The sequence below is a fragment of the Ursus arctos genome, chromosome X (assembly GCF_023065955.2).
Source record: "Ursus arctos isolate Adak ecotype North America chromosome X, UrsArc2.0, whole genome shotgun sequence".
Lineage (NCBI taxonomy): Eukaryota > Metazoa > Chordata > Mammalia > Carnivora > Ursidae > Ursus > Ursus arctos.
In genome coordinates this window covers 118,521,052-118,538,605 of record NC_079873.1, presented here as the reverse complement: position 1 = coordinate 118,538,605, position 17,554 = coordinate 118,521,052, and the positions used below count along the sequence as shown (strand labels likewise).

The window sequence follows — 17,554 nt, the reverse complement described above, 5'->3', positions numbered from 1 at the left end:
CATTCACACGGGACTAACAACATTTCTTAAAACATGTTTCCTAAAACATGCCTAGCACTCTCCCTTTTCTCTTGTTTGTACTGTCAAACTCTTTGCCCTGTGAGGCCCAACTCACACCGCCACCTTGTGCCTTACTGTCTCCCGTCTCCCACTCCCTGTGCCCATTCACTTAATCTTTGCTTTTTATCCCCACCCCACTTTGCCTCCATTTAACACTCATTTCCTTGTCTCATATATAATAATTAGCTCTCGTGTCTGGACTGTAAGGTGTCGGTGAGTAATAACTATGGCTTATTTTTCTTTTAATCTCTCCCTTCCCTCTGAGCAGAAAGACAGTTCCTTAAACATAATAAGGGCCCAATAAATATTGAAATACTTAAGAGCTAGCCCTATTTTTCTGACAGTGACTTGTTATGATAAAGTAATTATAGCTCATTGTCCAATGTAATTTAGATGTAGTGAATTTTCAGTGATCCTCATACGAATTTTCTATTATTACTTCTACAGCCTTGGCTGTTTCCTCCACCTTCTAGCAAATGATTTGATGAAACGAACTGGTTTTAACACTTTCTTAAGCAAGATATAACTAGTGAGAGGAAATGCTCCTTAAAGAGTCACATGATACATTTAAAAATCTAATAAAAATTCAGATTCACTACTTCAAAAAATGCTTGTATATCCAACACACCTTTTTGAGCACTCATCTTCTCCCCCCCCCCACACCAACTCACTCCTCTTACTGCCTTTCCTGGCTACCACCCACCCATGGGTCTCAGCTAGGAACCTCAGACCAAGCTTGAGCTCTTTTCACTCTTTCTTTCTTTCTTTTTAAGATTTTATTTTTTTAATTTTTTTATTGTTTTAGAGAGAGAGCACGTGCAAGTGCAGGGCAGGGGGGGCAGAGGGAGAGGGAGAGAGAGGCTCCGTGCTCAGCTCAGAGCCCCACTCAGGGCTCAATCCCATGACCTGAGATCATGACCTGAGCCAAAATCAAAAAGCCAAATGCTCAGCTGACTGAGCCACCCAGGCCCCCCTAAGGATTTTATTTTTAAGTAATCTCTACTCCCAACATGGGGCTTGAACTCACAACCCTGAGATTAAGAGACGTGCTTTACTGACTGAGCCGGCCAGGCACCCCTCTTTTCACTTTCTCATCATTTCTCCGGTCTGCCTCCTTCTCTTCCTCCCACCCTTTTTCATTCAGACTCTCATTATCTTTTACCTGGCCTTTGATCCCGCTTCTAGTCCCTCTTCCCTCTACCCTCAATTTGTTCTATATATGCTGCGAGGGTTGCCTTTAGTTGTAAAACAGATATGATCTTGTTTAAAATACCTTTGAGTTTTAAGAACTCAGAAGGATCTATGCTTTAGGATTCCTGTTGGGCTCAAAAGGCTAAAGTCCAAAATCCATGATCTGGTTGCAGCCAAATTTCCCCAAATTTGCTTCCTTTCATGCCCTATCATGTACCAAATTTCAGCCACCCTAAATCTCTCTGTTCCCCAAACATGCCTCTGCCTAGCATCTCTTCCCACTCCCTGAAGTACCCTGCTTCCTCTTCCCTGTCTATTGAATTCCTGCCCTCCTCTATGGAGCCCCCCTCCCCAGGAACCCCATGCAGAGATACAGTCTCTGTGCTTTGACTTCCCACAAATCATAACTTGGTCTGGCACTGACCTATGGCCTAATTTTCCCTACCTACACTTTGAATTGCTCAAAGACAGGAAAATGTTTTATTTCTCTTTGGATCCTCAGGGTCTAGCACAGTGGTTTACCTCATTAAATATTTCTGAATGCACAACTCAATGTGCTCTTAAGATATAATATAAAAGTAAAATATGGTAGATTCATTTTCTGGCATTTCAAGAACTAACTGGGATATAGGTAGAATGGATAAATGAATTCTAAAGGTACTTTTCCAGCCTCATTTTCACACTTAGCTTTAAATCCCTCCATTCTTTCATTCCCCCTCTTGTGTGGGTCCTCATAAGCTTTGAGATAAGACAAAATAGGAGAACGTAGACTAGATGACAAGTATCTGAACACGCAAGGGAAATGTGCAGAGCTACTTGGGAAGTGCCTGCCTGAAGACATTTCATACTATGAAAGTGTGGTTTCTTCAGCTGGGTTCTAAGATATGTGATGGAGTTATTTTGCTTGTTTTTTGCAAGATAAAACTGGCAAGAAAAAAATGAGGTGATTTTAAGATCCAGTGCCTTGGGAAAAGGAAATTAGAGATAAACAAAATGTTCTGTTGATGTTCTGCCTGGTATCTCTTATGTTAACAGTTATTTTGTTCTGTTCTGTTATATATATATATATATACTTTTGATTAGTTATATTTTCAGTCAAGAGTCAAATGGATCTTTTATCTCTTTAATTTTAAACTTAACTAATACTGTTGCTAACGTGCATTAGGCACTCAGACATTTTAGGTAATTCAACATTGACTTAATTAATGTTTAGAAATAATCAGAAACATTAAAGCCAGCTTGACTTCTGTTTATTTTTTTATTGAAGTATGATTAACATTCAATGTTATGTTAGTTTCGGGTATTGACTTTTATTTTAAATTTCAGTTTTTGCCACCTTCTCCCATCCCCATCCGTGCTTCCTTTGGTCGCCTTCATCAAATCAAACAGGTAAGAAGACTTTGGAAACTGATAGCTGTTCAGTAAAAAGAAAACTTTATTTTTCTTTAAAAAAATACCTGTGGTTCAGTAATTCCAAATGACGTCACATGTGATTCTGTTTCTAATTCCGGGATTTTTTCCTCTAAAACAAAAACAACTAAGGAGTCCTATTTTCTTTGGGTTATTACCTATTTTAATAAACTGATAGTTTCCAGAAAGACAATATACTCTTCTGCCTTGAATCTGGCCTGTTTCAGAGATTGCAAAGAAAAAGGAATATTAATTTTTAGGTTCCTAATGACCATAATTATCATGGTTTTTTTAAACTATCAGATGAAGAAAATCTTTTGACAGATGAAATGGCCTTTATGCTATCATTTTGTGTTCATTTCTTAGTGATCTGAGTTCAGGGACACATTGTACCTCACCAGCTTGTGTTTTGTGCAGGCGTGTATGTGTGCATGTGTGTGTGTGTGTGCATGTGCGTGTGTGTGTGTGTTTAATAGCAAACGCCTAATACACAGTTAAACCTTTTAATTATCCGAAGATTAGCCACAGAGCTCAAAAGATCAAATCACCACTCTGCCACAGGTGGTAGGATTTTTCTGACCCAACTACAAGCAGACTTTTGTTTAAGGGGGGGCTTAACTGTTATGAAGCACTAATTATTCACTTAACGCTAAAATAGGTGCTTTACATCTGTGCTCTCATTTTATCTTACAACATAAGATCAGAAACTAACGACAGGAGAAATTTAGTAATTTACCCAATGTTCAGAGTTAGTGAATGTCAGAGCCAGATTTAGCCCCAAATTACTGGATTCCTTTCCAGCTACCCTTTCCCTGTTTCAGTGGCACAAAAGCCATAGTATCTCATGGGTCTGGTGTTTAGGACTCCAACTCCTGCTTCCTTTCCCTCTCTCCCTCTCACACCGTGGCTTCCCTAGAGTCCAGCCTGTCATCCAGTAGCAAAAAAAAGTGTGGTAAAAAGATTCTTTTACTTTTTAGTAGATAAAACATTCTTTAACTGTCTTTGCAAGTAGGGAGCTCTTTTAGAAGTTCTTAATGAAAGAACCTAAAATTAATAGGTAAGATGACCTCTGGTTCATCTGTGCAATTTGTTTTGTTGCTTGGCCTAAATGAGATCAATACTTAAAAATTGATTACATGTTGCTATTTGATTATGGAGCTTGAAATCAAGATAAATTTTTGAAAATTGATTATATGTTGCTATTTGACTATGAAGCTTGAAATCAAGATAAATTTAACTGGTCGGTAATATAAATTGTAAAGCAATCTATTTCCATAGTGACAGAATATATGTTGTAAACATTTAAAATGAAACACAAGTAGAAAGTGAATTAAATGGGAAAATAGAAATAATATTAGCTTTCAATCTGAGTACAGATTGAATGGAAAATCAAGACTTATTTTCAGCAGCTTAATGGTCTGATAGATATCTTAAATTGCATATTTCTTTATATGCATTTTTTTGAGAGAGAGAGAGAAAGTGTGAACAGGGGGTGGGAGGAGAGGTGAGGAGCAGAGGAAGAGGGAGAGAAAGAGTCCCAAGCAGGCTCCATGCCCAGGGCAAAGCCCAACACAGGGCTCAATTTCATGACCCTGAGATCATGACCTAAGCTGAAATCAAGAGTCAGATACTTTTTTTTTTATTATGTTATGTTAGTCACCACACAGTACATCATTAGTTTTTGATGTAGTGTTCCATGATTCATTGTTTGCGTATAACACCCAGTGCTCCATGCAAGAGTCAGATACTTAACAGACTGAGCCACCCAGGTACCCCTCTTCATATGCATTCTTTAACCGTGATTTCTTTTTAGCTATTGAATTTATTAACCTTTTGGGGAAGAGGATGCCTGAAAGTAAATCCCCGATCTCTTTTTACCCACAAACACTCAGAGTGAATCTCCGAGAATGACTTTTTTCTTACATAATCACAACGCCACCATTACATCTAGCAAAATTAAGTTATTCTTTAATGTCATCTAATAACCAGTCCAGGTTAAAATTCTCACTGTTCTCAAAAATGTCTTTTTCACTGATTCAAACATGTTCCAACCATGATATCTCAGATCTCTCTCTTCTTTTTAAGATTTTATTTATTTGAGAGAGAGAGCGCGCACACGAGGCAGGGGAGGGGCAGAGGGAGAAGCCAACTCCCCACTAAGTGGGGAGCCCGATGTGGGGCTCGATCCCAGGACCCTGAGATCATGATCTCAGCTAAAGGCAGATGCTTAATCAACTGAGCCACCCAGGTGCCCCTCAGGTCTCTTTTATTTAAAACATTCCCTTCCCCTCCTGTTTTTGTTCCATGCCACTTATTTATTGAAGAAACCAGGCCATTTGTCCTGTAGACTGCCCCACATTTTGATTCTGCTTACATGTGTTGTTTAATATGTTCTTTTGTTCCCTGCATTTCCTATAAACTGATTTGATTACATTTTCTTTTACTTTTAAATAAGCACACAGCCCAAGTCAGTATTAGGTTCTGGGTCCACATTTAAGTCAAAGTATGATTTAATTTGCCCCTTTCCTAGGAGGCAGTTAATGGATAATTTCTTCTCAACTGGGGCCGCTAGCTGTTTTCTAGGTATTAGGGAGCTTGAGAAAATGAAACTGGAAGTTAATTTTCTGTTCCCCCCCAGCTTTATTGATATGTAATTGACATATGACATTGTCTAAGTGTAAGGTACACAACATGATGATTCATGTATATATTGTGAGGCAATGACCATGGAAGTTAGTTTTCTAAGACACATAGCCTTCCTAAGTGGTCAGGAACTGTTCTTTTTATGTAATTTTCCTTTCCTAGTAACGATCAAGTTTATGTTTCAAGACCTTTGGAAGCACTCAGCTTTTAGTTCCCTATCCCCAGACCCTAAACATAAGTAAGCACCCTGCTGAAATACTTAGGGTATGAGTTTGCTGGGGCTGCCACAACAAAGTACCACAAACGGGGGGCTCAAACAACAGAAAGTTCGTTTCTCACATCTCTGGAGGCTGGAAGTCTGAAATCAAGGTGTTGGCAGGATGGGTTTTTTCTGAGGGCTGTGAGAGAAGCATCTGTCTGTTCCAGGCCTCTGTCCTTGGCTTGTAAATAGCCATCTTCATATTCACATGGTGTTTTCCCTACACATATGTTTGTCTCCAAATTTCTCCTTTTTTATAAGGACATATTGGATTAGGGCCCACCCTCTTCACCTTATCCTAACTTGATTACCTCTGCAAGTACCCTGTCTCCAAATACAGTCACATTCTGAGGCACTGGGAGTTAGGACTTCGACATACTAGATTTTAGGGGGACACAATTCCACCCATAACAGTCTGTTCACAGTATGTGGTTCTATAACTTTACCTTTATTTTCTGTCTTGTTCAGTAGGATATAAAATCACCAATACCAGTAAGAACGTGACTTTTTTCAGCAGTGCCTTAAGTAACATCAGTCAAATTATCTATTTACATATTACCTCTGCATTTCTAGCATCTCTTCCTTTTATATCTTCACAAATGTAAACTTCAGCAACCCATATTACAGTCTTTGTTTTATCTTACCTGATTTGGATAAATTAAACTGGGTTTAGACACAAATGTAAGGGAACTTTATGAAATGAGGCTTTCGAAAGAGATGATGCCAGCCGGAGTGCGGGGCGTGATTTTGATAGCGACCATTTAGATAACCACAGTTTAGTGTCCACAGTCTAGGAAAGCAGTGGCATTAGATTTCAGTGATACGTTTTTCAGTCTTCCTTGAAACCTACTGAGTACCTAGTCTTTCTTATAAAGAGATGTTTAATTTGATCTTAGTTTACAAATTGTTTCATTCTTTCGGCAAGCATTTGTTTTTTTGTTTGTTTGTTTAAGATTTTTTATTTATTTATTTGACAGAGAGACAGCCAGCAAGAGAGGGAACACAGGCAGGGAGAGTGGGAGAGGAAGAAGCAGGCTTCCAGCGGAGGAGCCTGATGTGGGGCTCGATCCCAGGACCCTGGGATCATGCCCTGAGCTGAAGGCAGACGCTTAACAACTGAGCCACCCAGACACCCCATGGCAAGCATTTGTTAAGCATTGTGCCGGCACTGGGCAACTAAGATCTTTCAGGCGTACTCACCTTCAGAGAGCACAAGTGGCTACCTTACTCTTTCCATTTTTACCTTGGATCCTAGAAACCTGAAAGCTAAGTTTAACGCTTAAGTGCTGCGGCTCTCCTTAACCTGGGTTTCTAGCGTACAGTACTCTGCCCTTGACAGTTACATGGCTCTTGACCTTATTTTAACAATCTTATTTCCTTATAAGCACCTCATAGCCATTTTGGAAATAGGCAAGATATAAATGATAAAAGAGTCAACCTACTTTTACTAACAACCCTCAAAACAGCTGATGTTGGCTGATGCTCCGACTTTCAATGGGAGGAACAACAGGCAAAATCCTGTCCTACTTTGGGAAAAGTTGCTCTTGTTGGTTGAGTAAATTACAAAATACTTTGAGCTTCTCACTACAGGAAAACACCTACAGAAGTATTAAAAGGAAGGACTATACTAACCTTATATTTTAAAAAAAAAGATTTACTGTTATTCCATTGTTTTTAAAAGACTAACTTCTTACACTTCCTCTCCTGATTTCCCTCATTTTCTACAATGACATCAAAATAACTCAAAGCTCTAGGTTCACCTTCAGTTCTTCCTTATTTTTCTACTGTATCTAATTAGACATCTAATCCTATTAATTCTTCCTTGACAACATCCTCTCTGTTCCCACTTCCTCTGTCCCTTGGGACCAGATTACCGTAATAATATTCTAAGAGGTTTCCTATCTGTGCCAGTATAATCCAACTTCCACAACCAACACTCGAAGACATCATTTTCACCTCTTTCTCCCCTGTGCAAAAAGTTATAATGGTTTCCCATTACCTATTGAATTGGAGTAAGAATAAGAATAAGAATAGCTAGGTTGTAGTGAACGCTCACCTACATAACTTGCCAGGCACTGTGGAAAAGAGCATACACTCGCCTCATGACCCTTAGTTTTTATCATCATCTTCATATGGACAAGGAGACTGAGGCTCGAGTTCAGTCACTTGCCTCCGGTTGCACAGCTAAGAAGTTACAGAACTGAGATTCAGCTCGGTTCTATTTGGCTGCAAAGCCCGTGGTTCTAACAACGATGCTACTCTCCCCAAACTCTTTAAGCTCAAACCCTCAGTTATTTAAGATCCTAGAAATCTGGCCCTATTTTACCTCTCCAGTTTTATGTCTCATTACTTCATAGTACAAATTCTGTTTCAGTCAAGCTAGTCTCACTACCCTGAAACCTGCCATGTTCTTTCCCTCTAAGCTTTTGTTCACATGGTACCTTCTGCTTGGAATACCTTCCCCTTCACCCTCTGTTTGTCCAGATTTTAAACCACTTTCAAGGCCTAGGTCACATTTTATTTTTTTTAAGACTTTATTTATGTATTTGTCAGAGAGAGAGAGAGAGACAGAGCGTAAGCAGGGGGAACGGCAGGCAGAGCAGACAGAGGGAGAAGCAGGCTCCCCGCTGAGCAAGGAGCTCGATAGGGCCCTGGGATCATGACCCAAGCCGAAGGCAGACACTTAACCAACCGAGCCACCCAGGCATCCCCTAGATCACATTTTAATTCACACAACTTAAGCCACTTTTCTATTCCAGACTACATAACATGTATTGTTTATATTGACAATGATATTTAAACTCTTTTGATGATACACTCCATCAATACGAAATGTTTTAGCACGTCCTCCCAATATATGTAAATAGTGTATCCTTCCAGTACATGATGGACATGTACCACCAAGCTAGTGTATAATGCGAATCATTGACTATATGCAAAATACAAATATAAAAAGGATGAGCTAAAGATGAAATGATGTTTTTAGAACATTTTCATTTGTATTTTGTTAACTATAGGTCATTACTGAGAGTGAAGATGAGTTCATATTTCCAGCAGTCTTCATGATTTAAAATTATTTTAGCCAGCACCTTGATAGAGATTAGCCCAGCACCGTGTTTTCACAAGAAGGTGGCAGATGATGTGTGCTGCGCTAGGTAGGAACTTCACCTTTGCCATTTCCCTGCCATTCGCTTAGACTTGTATTACAAATCTTCTGTCCAACATTTCTTTAGAGAAATCTTCTTAAGATACTTGTCTATTTTGTGGAACTCGGTTTAATTAAAACTAGATAATATATCCATATGGCCACCTAACTTGCAATTAGTTATAATTAGCTAAAGGCCAAAAACACGCTGGTGTTTTGTAAGATCTTTGGACCCTCTGGGCTGAATGAGGGCACCTGTGTCAAGCTGTATACTGTTAGCAAAGCTTCATTTCTTACTGTCTTAGATTTTAAAAATATATAAACTGAATTTCTGTGTTTTTCTTTTTGCTTCTCAGTGGATCACCTTGTATACTTCCTGGGCTATGATTATGCTTACTTGCAAGAGCACCAACTTAATGTGTATAAAACATGTCTCTCAAATGTGATTCTAGGCCATTTTAGGGAAAGCTCATCTGCTTATTTCATGTTCCCCATGATATTTAGCACCATATTTGCCCAGCGCTATCCTAGGTACTTTATTATGTGTGAAATATGTTTTTAAAAACACCGGGATGGGGGCGCCTGGGTGGCTCAGATGGTTAAGCATCTGCCTTCAGCTCAGGTAATGATCTCTGGGTCCTGAGATCGAGGCCCACATCGGGCTCCCAGCTCAGCAGGGAGTCTACTTCTCCCTCTGCCTCTCCCCTTGCTTGTGCTCTCTCTCTCTCTCTCTCTCTCTCTCTCTCTCTCTCAAATGGATAAAAACACACACACACACACTCACCAGGATGAATTTGGACTGTGCAATTTCTTAAAGCCATTTCAACCATTTTTAAGAGTAAAATTCAGTGTCATTAAGTACATTCACAACGTTGAACAACCATGATCACTTTTCATTTCCAGAATTTTTCATCATGCCAAACAGAAACTCTATACCCATTCAGCAGTAACTTCCTATTTAACCTCAATCTCTTGTAACCTCTCTTCTACTTTCTGTCTCTATGAAGATTTGACTATTCTAGGTACCTCATAAAAGTGGCATCATACAATATTTGTTCTTTTGTGTTTGTTATTTCACTTAACATAATGCTTATAGTATTCACCCATGTTGTAGCATGTGTCAGAACTCCATTCCTTTTTGTGGCTAAATGATAACTCCATTGTATGTTTATATCACATTTTTTAAAGATTTTATTCATTTATTTGACAGAGAGAGAGACAGCCAGGGAGAGAGGGAACACAAGCAGGGGGAGTGGGAGAGGAAGAATCAGGCTCTCAGTGGAGGAGCCTGACGCAGGGCTCGATCCCAGAGCGCTGGGATCACGCCCTGAGCCAAAGGCAGACGCTTAAGGACTGTGCCACCCAGGCGCCCCTATATCACATTTTTTAATCCCTTCATCTGGTGATGAACACTGGGGTTGTTTCCACCTTTTGGCTTTTGTGAATAGTGCTACTAATGAACATTGATGTACAAGTACCTGTTTGAGTCCCTTTTTTAATCCTTTTGGGTATATACACAGGAACAGGATTGGTGGATCATATGGTAATTCAATGTTGAACTTTTTTTTTTTTTAAGATTTTATTTATTTATTAGAGACAGCCACCGAGAGAGGGAACACAAGCAGGGGGAGTGGGAGAGGAAGAAGCAGGCTCTCAGTGGAGGAGCCTGATGTGGGACTCGATCCCAGAACGCTGGGATCACGCCCTGAGCCAAAGGCAGACGCTTAACGACTGCACCACCCAGGCGCCCCCAATATTGAACTTTTGGAGGAACGATCAAATTGTCTTCCACAGAGTCTGCACCATTTTACATTCCCACCAGCAATGTATAAGAGTTCCAATTTCTCCACATTCTCATCAACACTTGTTATTTTCTGCATTTTAAAATAATAGCTATCCTGGGGCACCTGGGTGGCTCAGTTGGTTAAGCATCTGCCCTCTGCTCAGGACATGATCCCGGAGTCCCGGGATCAAGTCCTGCATCAGGCTCCTTGCTCAACAGAGAGTTACCTTCTCCCTCTCCCTCTGCCCTTCACTCCGCTTGTGCTCTCTAAAATAAATAAATAAATAAATAAAATCTTTAAAATAAAATAAAATAAAAATAATAGCTATCCTAGTAAGGTGAAGTGTTAGCTCATTGTGGTTTTGAATTGTGTTTCCCTAATGACAAATGTTGAACATCTTTTCACATGCTTATTAACCATTTGTATATCTTCTTCAGAAAAATGTCTGTTCAAGTCCTTTGCTCCTATTTTAATTAGGTTATTTATCTTGTTGAATTATAGGAGTTCTTTCTATATTCTGGATATATAAAATATAAGATTTGCAAATATCTTCAATTCTTTTTTAAAAAGATTTTTTAAGTTAATTAATTTTAGTTTTTTAAAGATTTTATTTATTTGAGAGAGAGAGAGAGAGCTAGAGAGCACAAGCAGGGGGAGTGGCAGACTGAGAGGGAGGAGCAAACTCCCCCCTGAACAGGGAACCCAACACAGGGCTTGATCCCAGGACCCTGGGATCATGACCTGAACCAAAGGCAGATGCTCAACCAATTGAGCCACCCAGGTGCCCAATTAATTTATTTATTTTAGAGAGAGAGAGCACTAGCATGGTGGGGAGGGGCAAAGGGAGAGGGAGAGAAAGAGTCTTCGAGTGACTCTACACTGAGTGCACAGCCAGACGTGGGGCTTGATCCCACAACCCTGAGATCATGATATGAGGGAAAATCAAGAGTCAGACACTTTTAACTGACTGAGCCACCCAGGCGCCCCTATCTTCTGCAGTTTTGTAATTGTCTTTTTACTATCTTGATAGTGTCTTTTGATGCACAAAAATTTTAAATTTTATGAAGTCCAGGTTATCTATTTTTTCTTATGTTACCTGTGCTTTTGGTATTATATCTGAGAAATCGTTACCAAATCCAATTCATGAGGCCTTTGCCCTATATTTTCTTATAAGAGCCTTATAGTTTTAGGTCTTATGTTTAGGTCTTTTCTCCATTTCAAGTTAATTTTTATACATGGTGTAAGGAAAGGATTCAACTTCATTCTTTTGCATGTAGATATTCAGTTTTCCCAGCACCATTTGTTGAAAAGACCATCCTTTCCCCGTTGAATGGTTTGGTAGGTACCCTTATGGAAAATCATTTGACTGTATGCATGGATGTTCATTTCTGGGCTCTCTATTCTATTCCATTGATCTATATGTCTGTCCTTATGCCAGTACCACACTATTTTGAATACTGTAGCTTTATAGTAAGTTTTGAAATCAGGAAGTGTGAGTCCTCCAAACTTAAGCTTCTTTTTCAAGATTGTTTTGATTATTCAGGGCTCCTTGAGATTCCATGTGAATTTTATTTTTTCTTCCATGTGAATTTTAGGATGGGTTTTTCTATTTCTGCAAAAAATGCCGCTGGGATTTTGATAAGCATTGCATTGTATCTGTAGATCATGTTGGGTAGTGTTGCCATCCTAAAAATATTACGTTTTCTGATCCATGAACACAGGATATCTTTCCACATGTGGGTTATTTTTTAAATAACTGTTTACATGAGAAATGATACTTGCGTTTATAAAAAAAAAAGGTCAAACAATATGGTAAAATACAATTTTAGTATATGTGCTGCCAAAGCGAGCACAATATGGTAAAATACAAAGAAAGAAAGAACAAATTACCCTAAATCCCCCTACTCACTAAGTTCACTAAGTACTATGAACTTTTTGGTGAACATCCTTCTGAACATCTCTTGTTTATAATTCGACATAAATAGCATCTGAGTTTTTTTCTACTTAATATATAATACATGTTTTTCAATGTCAATTACTAGATTTAAATCATGTTTGCACATAGGGGTGCCTGGGTGGCTGAGTCCATTAAGCGTCTGCGTTTGGCTTGGGTCATGATCCCCAGCTCCTGGGATTGAGCCCTGCGTCGGGCTCCCTACTCAGTGGGGAGTCTACTTGTCCCTCTTCCTCTGCCCCTACCCCCTTCTCATGCGTGCTGTCTCTCTCTCAAATAAATAAATAAAATCTTTTTTTAAAAAAATAAATCAGGGGCGCCTGGGTGGCACAGCGGTTGGGCGTCTGCCTTCGGCTCAGGGCGTGATCCCGGCGTTGTGGGATCGAGCCCCGCGTCGGGCTCCTCCGCTATGGGCCTGCTTCTTCCTCTCCCACTCCCCCTGCTTGTGTTCCCTCTCTTGCTGGCTGTCTCTATCTCTGTCTAATAAATAAATAAAATATTTAAAAAAATAAAAATAAAAATAAATCATGTTTGCACCATCCTTTAGTTGAACAAACCGATACTGATAGACATTTAGTTTGCTTTGGACTGTGAATAATATTTATTAATACCGTAGTATTAATGGTACGAAAAACAGTATAATAATGAATGTTTGATGTTTGCTCTTTTGAATGAAGAAAGCTACAAAGTTTTTCATCCAAAAAGTTCCTGCATATTTGATGTGCTGTAACGCATTAGTAATAGATCTTTGGTGTAGTAGGTGCAGCAATGAGTAGTAGAGAACTAGACACTTGTTTAGAGATTTGTTTATACTGTAGCTTTTCTATAGCCCTGTGAATAATAATAAAGGTACAACCAAAGGAAATAATTCTGTAAAACCATAAGATCTAGTATTCATTTATTCTCACGTTCTGCCTTTCAGGAAGAAGGCATGAATTTAGTAACTAGAGAAGCAATGCATGAATGGTAAGTAGTGTACTTTGAATTACTATTCTGATCATCTCTATATTCAGCTACATCTTTTCTTTTAGTTAGGCAAACTCCAGGACTGATATCTCTTCTTTTGCAGGGAAGTACAAACTGCAATACGGATAAGTCGGTCTTGGGAAGAAAGTTTGAACCTGGTATGGTATTAACACTTCAATTTTATAGAAAATTTGAAATTTTTACTGATTTTCAGTATTGACACTACCTAGTTTTGCTGCAATTTCTAGAAATCTAAACTCTCATTTGAAACTAAAATTTATACACTGCATAATTCTTGATTGCTCCTAAGAAACAGTTGATGACTTACTCATAAAAATAACTGACATCATTTGAAAGTAAAGAGTTGTCTGATACAAAACCATTGTTGTTGCGGACCAGCTTCCTCTCTGTCCTAGTCAGTCTAAGAAAAGTTCAGTTCTGCTGCTCAAATTGCTTTAATGACAAAACAGTAAATGATTTCATTCCTTTCTACATAATTTATTAACTAGGTATTAGAGTTTCAAACCACAGACAATGGGTTCCCTGGATAAATACTACATTTCTATGCCTGTAACACATATACTCCCACTAACATTTTAACATGTGACCTTTAATTTGAACATATTTGGAATTTAGTTACATCCCCTGCTAACATTTTTTAATGTCTCTGTACACATTATGATTACTTCGTTGTGGAAGTTGAGCGATGTTTAGGGTTCTTTTCCATGGACATCTCAGATAATGATTGGGAATTGAGCTGATATTTGGGTAGAAGAGATTCTCGCTAGATGTCAGTGTCCAGATTGGGGAGTTACTAGATTAGGAAATGGGTCATCAACAGAAACAGTGACATCTTATTTTCCTTTGAGCCCTGAGTGCCTTAGATGGACATCTATCCCTGATTTAGGAGTAGGTCCTGAAAATTGACTAGATAACCTCTGAAGCCTGCCCCTTTTCATGTTTGGTGTTAACACAATTTATAGATGCTGTTGGATTCCCTTAACCGACCCAATTCTAATTACTTTAGGTGTTGGCACAAGTGAGTGAATCTGTGGATGTGTTAGGGAGAGGAAGGGAACATGTAACATAACTGTACCGTGTCTTAGAAAAGAGCACATTTTAAAGTCCGAATTATGCTGTACTGATTTTGTCCACATAAAATCTATGAACATTTTTTATAGCTGTAGTTATTTTTGCTGTCGCATTTGTATCTTAGTGCTAACCAAATCCTTTTTGATTGTTTCCTGGACATAGTGTTGTAGTTTTCAACAACAAAGCACAGGTCAGATGCCAAGAGAAAAATTTTAATTTAGGATTTGTGTATATACTAGTAAGTATTGCTCGATATCAAATACTCACATTCTAGCCTTTTGGGGACACTAGGGAAGCCTCTCAACTTGCCATGAGCTCTCTTTCCCAAAAGGAGAAAGTGAAGTGAATCTTGGGTTCCCTGCTTGCTTTAGAATGATAGGAGTTCCTCATGATGGTACAACCACTGACTCACTAGGGATTCCCTTCCCCGTGCAGCAGCTATCTCCCTAAGTATGTGATAGGTAAGCAATTGGTGATACAATGGTACACTGCTTTCTGCTTTCACAGAGTGACAATGATTTAGAGAAACCATCTTCAAAGCGCATCAATTTAAATCCAGTATCCCCAGCAGCTCCTCCCACCAGGGGGATTGGGAAGGTAAGAAAGGAGAGCCTAAGAATCTGTGTCCCTTGAAATTTTGATAAAATATTAGTGTTTCACCACCCACCCCCCATTTTGGAGGGACATATTTTGCCATAGGACTTCTGATTCTAAATGACATTCTTCCCTTCCTTTTCATCTCTTGAACTATTATTAACATATAACAAAAGTCACCAACTTTTAAGTATATGATTTGATCAATTTTCATAATTGTGTGCAATCCTGTAACCATAATCAAGATATAGAACAGTTCCCACACTCTAAACAATGTTCTCGTGATCTTTTGCACTTAATATCCTCTCCCTCCACCCCCTGCCCACCCTAGGAAACCACTGATCTGCTTTCTGAGAAGAGTGGTGGTTTTAAAACCTCTGTTCTAATTTGGTTTTAGCAATGTTTTCCTCCATCGTTACAAACTTGTGTGAGTTGCACCACTTTGCCTCCAAGTCCTATTCCCAGTCCTACGCGACAATTTACAATGTAAGTTTATGTTGTATGAAAATATACCAAGTTGCTTATTAAATAAGAATTTTAGAAACTTTTAAGAAATGACAGCTCCAGGTTCTATGACAACCAAAGAAGTCGTGTGTTTTTAGCTAAATTACAATGCCATTGTTTTGATTTATTATTTTGTATTTTGAAACGAATCAAGTGATTAAGAACATGTGAGAACATGCGAACACAAGAAGAATCAGTAATTCATTAGCCCCGTTTGAACATAGTCTTCCTCCCCAAGTTTGATGATAAGGATCAGAGCTAATTCTTAAACTGTAAACAACTGTACCTGCTCATTTACCCAAGATCTTCACCTTGATTCGAGGCGAGTCACAGCCAGAACTGTAGGTCTTTCTAGCTTCCCCCCCCCCCCCCCGCAATTTCAGAGAATCTGAATCCTTGTAAATTACAAGACAGTTTGCTGTCCTGAGGCATTCCTGTTTTTAACCCAGATTTAGAGAAAAGCAATGAAACGATGTGATACTACACAGTCCTTTTTTAGTGTTTGTCCTTAGATCTATTATAATGAAATAGTCATAGCTGATTTTGTTCAAATTTTTTCTTGTAATGATTGTCATAATTTTATTTTAGAAGAAGTCAAAACCCCACCAACATTATTAGACCAAGTATCTGTGGACCATTAAAAAGAAAAGGTACTTTTATCTACCAGCAAAAATAAATATAACTTCAAATTATTTTTATAAAATATCATACAAAATCAAGTGTTATAAGAAATTTATTTTAAAGGATTTATTTAAAATATATTTAATAAGTTATTAGAGGCCTTTCGCTTTACTCAAAACTGTGTAGAGACAATTTTAAAAGCTATAAAGTGCCATATAAGTGTGAATTGAGGAATTTAATTCCAGTTTAGTCAACTATTATGATTTTCATTATGTAATTCACCAAGCTAGCTGCCTTAAATACTTCCTGAAACAAGGTGGGGAATGAATGAATGAACAAAGAGAATGAATCAGTCCTAATACTCCACTGAATCTCAACCCCTGCCCTGGCTGCCGCCACACCTACTTGTTGACATCATATGAATAAGTTGACACAAATCAGATCCACTTACTACACTAAAAATATATGCTAAGGTATGTGTTCTCTGATGTTTCACTTCTTTATGGGGGTTAATTTTGGTTAAATATATGGAAAATGACCCACCTACCCAGTAATAAAAGAGTAGTGGGAAAAACAGAAGGGGTTTGTTTTGTTTTGTTTTGTTTTGTTTTGTGTTTTAACTCCCACAGCCCTGGAACCTATTTCTCAACCCTGCCTCACTAAGCTAGGTTGTTCTTCCTTTTTTGTTAATACCACTACTGAGTTTAACTATAACAGGGAGGGAAAATTGATAAATAGGAAAGGAGGTTAAACTTTTAAAATGTGTATTTATGAAAAATTCATTAAGACAGGAAAGAAGAAGGAGAAGGAAAAAAGAGGAAAAGGGGGAACAAAAAGAGGAGAAGAGGAAGGAGGAGAGCAAGACTATAGGGAAAGAAATTGAAATGTACTTCAATCTTGCATGTATTTTGGATTAATTAATGGCAGTTGCCCTAACAACACATCTTTTTTTTTAATAATTTTTTTATTATGTTAGTCACCATACAGTACATCCCTAGTTTTTGATGTAAAGTTCCATGATTCATTACTTGCGTATAACACCCAGTGCACCATGCAATACGTGCCCTCCTTACTACCCATCACCAGCCCATCCCATTCCCCCACCCCCCTCCCCTCTGAAGCCCTCAGTTTGTTTCCCAGAGTCCATAGTCTCTCATGGTTCATTCCCCCTTCTATTTACCCCCCCCTTTCTTCTTTCCTTTCTTCTCCTACCGATCTTACTACTTCTTATGTTCCATAAATGAGTGAAACCATATGATAATTGTCTTTCTCTGCTTGACTTATTTCACTTAGCATTATCTCCTCCAGTCCTGTCCATGTTGTAGCAAATC

At 38.7% G+C, this 17,554-nt stretch overlaps 1 protein-coding gene across 1 annotated transcript in view; it reads left to right on the top strand.

Annotated features, from left to right (window-relative positions):
- The window catches only part of LOC113271010 (P2R1A-PPP2R2A-interacting phosphatase regulator 1), a 48,023-nt gene that overhangs the window by 17,048 nt on the left and 13,421 nt on the right, over positions 1-17,554 (top strand). Inside the window, exons 5-10 of the mRNA XM_026520672.4 lie at positions 2,578-2,640; positions 13,369-13,412; positions 13,516-13,570; positions 15,012-15,101; positions 15,496-15,584; positions 16,191-16,252. Coding sequence (XP_026376457.3) covers positions 2,578-2,640; positions 13,369-13,412; positions 13,516-13,570; positions 15,012-15,101; positions 15,496-15,584; positions 16,191-16,252 — 403 coding nt within the window. The remainder of the gene's footprint in view (positions 1-2,577; positions 2,641-13,368; positions 13,413-13,515; positions 13,571-15,011; positions 15,102-15,495; positions 15,585-16,190; positions 16,253-17,554) is intronic.